Source organism: Antechinus flavipes, chromosome 2 (genome assembly GCF_016432865.1).
Source record: "Antechinus flavipes isolate AdamAnt ecotype Samford, QLD, Australia chromosome 2, AdamAnt_v2, whole genome shotgun sequence".
Taxonomy (NCBI): Eukaryota; Metazoa; Chordata; class Mammalia; order Dasyuromorphia; family Dasyuridae; genus Antechinus; species Antechinus flavipes.
The window spans coordinates 122,677,383-122,685,788 of record NC_067399.1 but is presented as its reverse complement, the minus strand read 5'-3'; the positions used below and the strand labels follow the sequence as shown (position 1 = coordinate 122,685,788).

Genomic DNA, 8,406 nt, shown 5'->3' with positions numbered 1-8,406 from the left:
CAATTTGCTGGGTTTCAGTTTAACAGTTTTGAAATTTAAAGGAAATCTCTGATTATCCTTAACTTGTAGCATCAAACAAAACTGAAGAATTAAAGAAAAGGCATCATTACCATGTGGTTTTCCTTTTAGAAGTACCCATGAGAAACAAGATAATCTAAACATCTTACAAAAAGTTTATTTTCAAAAAGTTAAACAAAGAATATACAATGACTAATTTTATGTATCAAAAGAAAAAAAAAGAGGCTCTTGGGAATGTAAAGGATAATCGGAGACCCAGGGCATCAGTGCTTCATTCCTTATACTCGTTCCAAGGCTTCTAACATAATGATACTGTTTCCTCGGATTACCTAAAAAAAAAAAAAAAAAACAAGGCTGTTAATGTAGTATATCAAACCCTGCTATGGAAATGGAAATGAATTTTAAACAAATCACTCATTCAAAATGAGAATTCACCTCTATCAAATATTCTCTAAGTGAAAACTATTTGCTGCTATTATACCTCATGTTAGAGTTAGTTTTCCGGACCCCCCCCCCCCAATGCAATTGGGGGGTGACTTGCCCAAGGTCACACACCACCTAGATAGTGTTAAGTATCTGAGATCACATTTGAACTCAGGTCCTCCTGACTTCAGGACTGGTGCTATATCCATTGTGCCACCTAGCTGCCCCTTAGAGTTAGTTTTTTAATGAGAGTTTCTGAAGCCTATGAGGACCATTTTGTATACTTGCATGTAACTAAACCATCACCTGAATTTCACGTAGGAGTTTATTTTTACCTCGTGCATAAGAATGACAGAATTTGAATGTAGTATGTGTCCAGATGCCAGAAACTTTGGAGAGAGGAGATCTGGGGTCATATCTGAATCCTGACATTTGCTGCCTTAATTTATGGGATATCAATATCAAACTAACCAATAAGAACTCATTAGATACCTACTGTGGTGCCATTGGTCACCCCATAAAGGGTAGAACAAATGGTATCTGCACTATTTCATCACTTAACCTCCCCTTTTGTTCTATTAGGCCTTAAAGACTTTGCTTTTTCCATCCTTAAAAAGGTGAGCACCAGCCCTGAAGTCAGAAGGGACCTGAGTTCAAATGTGATCTCAAACAATTAACACTTCCTGGCTGTGTGGCCCTGGGCAAGTCACTTACCCCCAATTGCCTCAGGGAAAAAGAAAAAGGTGACTATGCTTGGCAGAACTATATAAGCAATCAATTAGAACTTCTCAGTTATAACTAAGTTAATAAATATTCATTTACAAGCAGAGGTCAAAGCCAAAGAACACAGAATTTTTTTGATTGGGAGGCCTGGAAGACAGGAGAGAAATAGAATAGCTCAGTGCAAACCAAACTCCAAATCCCCAATACTTCCTACTGAGGATTAATACTAGCCCCTCAATTTCATTTCAGATCTCTCTGATCCAAAGTCATGCTTGTAAGAATTACCTGGTTCCATCATTATCAAAATTCACAGTTACTATAAACTCCTGGATCTCCTGATAACACCAGTAACATGCACTTTCTCCTTAGAACAGAAAATTGGTACCATAAGCACCCATATAGCCATAATGTCCAGGAAATGACCACTAATAAATTTTAAGAAAACAAATACTATAAGGCAATGTAGCAGCTAACCTAAAGTATAAAATTCAGTTTCAGATTATCCCTATTAATGGTGACAGGATTGACAGAATGATTAACAATAACAATTCTGACATGGAAATTTGCAACAGAATGACAAGAATTCACAGAGTAGAGAGGTTGAATTAATTGAAATTGTAACATTAGACAATTTAGTCATCCTGCCTCAAAGAATCAATGATGGCCTCTCAAGTGAGAAGGAAGGGAAGTGACAAGGGGAATATGTATATAAATAATACTTCAAGGCAAAGTGCTGAAAAATTAGAGGAAGGAGATAACTTTTAGCTTGGAAAAGTGTGGGAATGCTTCATGGAGGAAGCGAAGTAGAAATTGGAAATTTCTTCAGGCCCATAAGGGACAATATGAATGTAGGCACTTAAACACCAAACAATCTAGTTAGAAAATCTGACCTCTACAATTAGGTTTTGTTATAGTTTAAAAGATTTGCTTGGGACAAACCATAAAGTGGCTAGACCTTGACTGCAATCTGCTTTTCATTTGTCCACATGTGAGTTTGAAAGAAGTCAGAAAGCCATTTAATATAACATCTAAATCAAATGAAGAGAATTAGGTTTACAGAAATAGAAAGTTACCAAAGATGAAGGATAAATTAGTAATTATCTTTGAGAAATACAGGTATGTTTAAATGATTTACACTGTTAGGCTGACATGAATGGCTTTTTTGTATTCCCCAAATTTATTACAGAAGAGATGTTCATGACATAAGCATTGTGCCTATTAAGCTTAATAAATTATTTAATAACTGCTACTTACCACCATTCCAATATTGTTCTGTTGTCCACCTGGTGCCATTTCTACACATTCATCAATCACAAGATTCATAAATGGATCAAACCCCCGTAATATTCCTTGAACGTGCCTTCCACCATTTAATTTCACTAAGAAAAAAAAAAGTGAAATTTTAGTAAAACCGTCCATTAACTAAGGTAAGGAAAAAAGTTAATAATAATTGCAGATCTTAAAGTACTATGTAATTATTAGTAAAGTACTTTTTTTTTTTTTTTATCTTGTTTGATCCTTCAAGCCCAGAACTATATAATACACCAAGAAATCTGTCCTGGATATACAATACCAAGTAATATAAATCACAAATATGTGAAATAAGGTCACCTCTTGCCCAAATTAAGATACTGTGCCAAAGTAGTTCACTAAACTTTGAAAAAGTAACTTTTTATTGAAAGAAAATTCATTTAATTGGTGATTAAAAAAAGAAATTAAATTATTTCAGTATATTCAGAAAAACTGAAGTCAATCAAGTGTTATTTTGTGGAGAGTCTAGTAAGTATCTTAGTATGAAGAATGATCATAAGCATATAAGTTATTTATGAAGCTTTTAAAGAGGCTATAAGAAAACATTAATTTAAATAGTCTGAACTTTAAACATTTCCCCTAAAATGATCTATTAATTTGTACTTATTATGACTTTAACAGAGATAGATTGCAATTCTACCCCCCTACAAATAGTTAAGACTGAATTGGGTTTTATTTCAATTTCAATTTTAGCCAATTGTACTACCACCAAACCCACATAAACAAAAACTTTTTTCTGTTAGTAAAAGTCATTTTAAATAACTTACATGATAGCTTCTTGTCCATAAATCTGAAAAAGCAAAAAGGGAAAAGAAAGATAAAACTCTTAAATGTTTTTATAAGCACAAGAATGAATATTCAAAAAAACTAACCACCAGCTATGCTTAAGTCAGTTGCTCAAATCTTATGAAATACCAGTAAAGGTATGTGATCTTCTCAAACTGGTATACCTGTCTTTTGCTGAAAGAGCTGGGGTGACAAACTAATGTAAATTTAGATCAAACTGCTCAGAGCAGGCCAATTACCAGCCATTCCTGAAAGTAACGTCCATCTATCCTAAATGCCACCAGACACTGCATGGCTTTTTTGTATTCCCCAAATTTATTGCAGAAGAGATGCTCATGACATAAGCATTGTGCCTATTAAGCTTAATAAATTATTTATTATCAAGCAATTTTTGATTCCCCTATCAAATTCACATGGAATTTGCAAAAATGAGAGATATGATACCACAACCATTTCTGCCTATCCTGGCCTTGATCTCAAATCTAATATTTAGAATTTCGTCTTATTGGATTTTGCCCAACATTCTAGCCTGACAAGATCTTTCTGTTTCCCATTTGTCATCCAGCATATTATCACTTGCCCCCTTCAAGCCCCTTTCCACAAAAATCCTTTGCAAAATTTAAAGTATCATATAAATGTCAGTATTATTCCTTTTCTTTCCTTCCATTTTTCAAAACTCATCTACCATATGCCTCTTTCTCAGTCTCCCCTTAGCACCAAGGCATAAGTTTCCCCTGCCACTTCTTTCAGCCTTTCATTTGATTTACCCTAGTTCTAAAAGCATTTCCTTCCTGACACTAGGATATAAACTGAGGCAGGCAAATTTACAGCTGTCAATAACTTACTTTTCCTTTTCTTAAAAAAAAAAAAGTTATTTTCCTAATTACATGTAAAGATAGTTTTCAACATTCATTTTGCATTTCTTTTTTTCTCCTCTCTCCTCCCCAGGAGAGGAAGCAATCTCATATAGGATAATCTACCTTTCTTTTTTATGTACTCTATGTTCTGGCCCAAACACCCCACTGAATCTCTGAATCTATTATCTTACATCTCACTTTTATATAATCAGATAAGTTTTCTCTTGCCAGTCCTCCGTCCCCCTCCCCATATAGGGCCTCATCTCAGCTGTCACAATTCTCATCTTTCTCTGAAACCAATTCAGCTGCTCTCTTCTTTCTGAAGCTTCTGCTGATCCCTCCAATTCTTAATACTTGAAAAGAGGAAAACTCATCAAATTACTGGTTTTTAACTTACGTTTACACATCTCAGAGTAGGCTAAATTTCTAGAGGTAGGGAACTATTAATTTTGTCTCTTTATCCCCGTGTCTTGCACACAGGTGGTGGTTACTTTTTACAAGTTTTGTTAAATTAGACTCCTAAAATTTGGAGCTAGAAATGGATTTACAAATCATCTGGTCTAATGTTCTTATTTTACAGATAAAGAAACAGCCTCAAAGATGGAATGATTTGCCCCAGGTTGCATAGTGGCAGACTTAGAAGACTGGGCAACTGCCTCCCAGTCCAATAGCTTTCAAGGCACTCAAGTTATCATAGGGCTTCTTCCTCTGTGTTCAGGTGTTTCCTATCTTAAAATGCCAACCAAAAGCTTTCCCAAATTCTTCCCATTCCCTTAAATTATTCCATCTTTCTAAATTCACTAAAAATGTTTACTGAGTGTCTGCTATATAGAAATGATTTTAGCTCTTAAGAAACTTCTAGGGAGGGGGGGGGGGGCAATTAGATGGTGCAGTGGATAGAACACCAGCCCTGAAATCAAGAGTACCTGAGTTCAAATCTGGTCTCAGACTCTTAATACGTTCTGGCTGTGTGACCCTGGGCAAGTCACCTAACCCCAATTACCTGGGGGTGAGTGGGTGGAAAAGAAATTTCTAGGAGAAAGGAAATAAGCACATATGTGTGTGTGTGTGTGTGTGTGTGTGTGTGTGTGTAGCGCCAACTATGTGCAAGACAAAGTACTAAGCAGTTCATAAATATCTAATTCGACCCTCACAACAGCTTGCTGTGATCCTAACGACACTTGTTAAGCAAATGCTTTTATGACAGTGAAGGAAACTGGACAGACATCCAGCGTCCCAAAGGTAGAATTTGAACTCAGGTATTCCTGCCTCCAGTTTAAGAGCTTGGTCTACTTTACTACCTAATGGTAATGGGAAAAGTGGATAGTATAATACAAGGAAAACTTTAGTGAGAACTCTGAAAAGCTTCATGGAAGAGATGAAACTAGAACTGAATCCTTAATACTTGAAACTTTTTGAGTTGCTTAAACAAAATGCTTTTACTTCTTCATTACTCAAGCATGTGCAATCTGCTTCCCATACCTAACTACTTAAATGAAAATTACTTTCTAAAAGTTCACCAATGGTAGCCTACTCAACAAAACCAATTTTTTGGGAGGGAGAGGAACTCGATCTAGTAAAGCATTGTGTTCACTTCCTCTTCGTTATCTTTTCTTCCCTTGGCTTTCAAGATATTTCACTCCAGATTCTTCTAATATGCCTAATGACCTTTTCCACCTGATTTTATTCCTCTTGCTCACTTAACCTGGGCATCGTCCAAGGTTCTTTACTAAGCCATATCCTTTTTCCTTTTATACACCTTTGCATCAAATTCACCTCCAGTTTTAATAGTAATTGTATGAGATCGACTCCTGAATTTATATTTAATTATGAATTGTACTGGGTTCTCTTATAATAATACCTAGCATTTACATAGATTGGTAAAGCACATCACACAAACACTTAATATTATGCTTTAAACAATCCTGAAAGGTAGGTTTATTATGATTTCACTTTACAAATGAGACAAGAAGGCAGCAATCAAGTAATTTGCCTAGAATCACACAGCTAGGAAGCATTTGAAGACTGGAACTCAAGTTCTCCTAAATTTAAGGTCAGCATTCTTACCTACTCAATCATCTAGCTGCTCTAGATATCCCCATTCTACCAGTACTTTAAAGCAAGTATTCAAATTTATTTTTCCTTCCAAACCTGCTATTAATCTTGACTTCCCTATTTTTGTTAATAGTTGCACTACTCCCACCAATTTATGTTTAAAATCACAGTGCACTCTCCAAATCCTCTCTGGACCTTAGTTTCTTTGTATGTGGAATGAGAGCAGGAGAAAGGAAAAGTGCTTCCATCACTTTCTACAAAACTAATTTTTTGTGTTGGTCACTTTTGCTTTAGTGAGTTTCTCCCCTACCTCACTTTTCTTTCTTATTCTTTATTATAAGGGATGGCTCTTTCGGATACGAAGAGAAATGGAATATATTGGGAAAAGACGGCAATGTTAAAAACAAATAATCAAGACATTAAAAAAAGAAGGGAAACAATAAGTGATACTTCTTAACACGTTTGGTCAACCCATTTCCCTTCCAGTCCTCAATTTCCACATCTGTAAAAAAGGCCTGAATTAGATTCGCCTTTTTCCTATCTGATTAGGTCTTATGTACTCATTCACTTTAAGCTCTGGCATTCTTCCACCATTTTATTCCACATGCTACAAAAAAGAACGTGCCTTAAGTGTGTGTGTGAAGTAAAAAATTTTTAAAAATTTATGTATGTATGAGAAGTCGGGAAATCTGACTAAATCACTCCTGACCAGTTATTGTTCCTTCCCGAGCCTCAGTTTACTCTTCTGTCAAATAAAGTGGTTGGGATTACCTCTAAACTTATATCTAATTTTAAATTCCACTTTCCAAACAAATTGTACTGAGATTCAAATCAGCAAGCATTTTTTTAAGATCCAAAGAAGTCCTGAGGCAATCTTAACGCAGCGGGTGCAATGCATGAATATTCTGACTGCTGGTCAATCAGTCCGTCCATTTACTCTTCCAGGCCGCACCCAGCACCGCCTCTCAAACTGGAGGCCACTCAACCGCAGCTCCAAGAAAGAATGAATGAATGGAGATTGAGACAACACAAGAGGCGAGAGCGCGCGCGCGCGCGTCCCTCCTCCTCCCCACGTGGCCGGGATCGGAGGGAAGGCCAGGAACGCGGCGCATGCTGGGAAGCAGAAGTCTCTAATTGGCTTCCTCAGGCCTCCCTCACCGACTATTCCGTGCAGTTTGAGCTGAAATCCTGGGCCCTCCAATAGCTGGGTCACTGTACTCACTTTTTTAGCTCGGGCGGGTGTGCTTTGCTCATTTTGTTTCAGTTGCGGCCCTTCGCCTTCTCCCTCTGCAATCCTCAGCTTCGCTCACGCTCCCCTTGCCGCCACTGACGCCACTTTACGTCTAGCATCACCAGCTCCGGCGAACCAATCATAAGCCGAGCAGCCCCCACCTCGCGCCGAGGCAGCCAACCGAAGCCTGCTACGCATGCGCCCTGACACTGCAGTGGGCGGGGTTGGGAACTAGCCCGGTAATTGAACAGTTTGTAGAATTTCAGCGGGGAACCCATAGCTTAGAGTCTGTTATCTTTGGGAAAGGGAGACGATATCCAGATGGAGGGGAGGAATTTGTCTTAAGCAAAGGCAAAAAAACACTTAGTGGAAAAGACTCAAACATAGGGCCTTCTATTCCCAGTGTGTTATTTCATCCCCATTTCACGCTTCCCTAAATATATGAGTGTGTCTTACTGAAATATACTGAATAGGAATAAAGGACCTAGGACTACAGGGGCACTTAAAGATGAAGTGATCTCATTTTATAGATAAAGGAAACTGAGGCCCGCTCAGTGAAGTTGCTCGAGTGCCAACTGCACTTAGAAAATTGCCAGTTATGGTGATGTCTCTCTGAAAGTAGTGATCGTCTTATTACAAACGTGCAGACTCTAAGGCTGTGCTTGTATGAGAGTCAGGCCCACATCAACGAGAAGGGGGCGGGAGATTTACGTTTATATCAATAAATAGTGTGTAGGAATTGTAATCGACCTGGGAATGCCCCAAAGATCTGATCTATCAAAATGTTTAACTTCCTCCACCAGAAATAAATCAATCTGAATCACAAAATCAGAAAACCTGACAATTGGAAGGTTTTCTTAGTAGCCATCTAGTCCAATCCATACATAAATGAAATTCCCCTTATATCTGAGAAGTGATCATCTTCATTAGATAACCTCTGCTTCTGAGGAGGAACTTTTACTTAGACAGCGCTATTTTTCCGGAAATTTTCCCTTACATCAA

The 8,406-nt window shown here is 37.5% G+C and overlaps 1 protein-coding gene across 1 annotated transcript; it reads right to left on the bottom strand.

Moving 5' to 3' along the window:
• Positions 1–155: 155 nt before the first annotated feature.
• SNRPG (small nuclear ribonucleoprotein polypeptide G) lies at positions 156–7,537 on the bottom strand. The gene is made up of 4 exons (XM_051975480.1): positions 7,396–7,537; positions 3,243–3,265; positions 2,419–2,543; positions 156–347 (listed from the first exon to the last, which is right to left on the bottom strand). Exons 1-4 carry the CDS (start codon positions 7,425–7,427, stop codon positions 297–299), a joined length of 231 nt encoding a protein of 76 aa, XP_051831440.1. The 5' UTR covers positions 7,428–7,537; the 3' UTR covers positions 156–296.
• Positions 7,538–8,406: the final 869 nt, after the last annotated feature.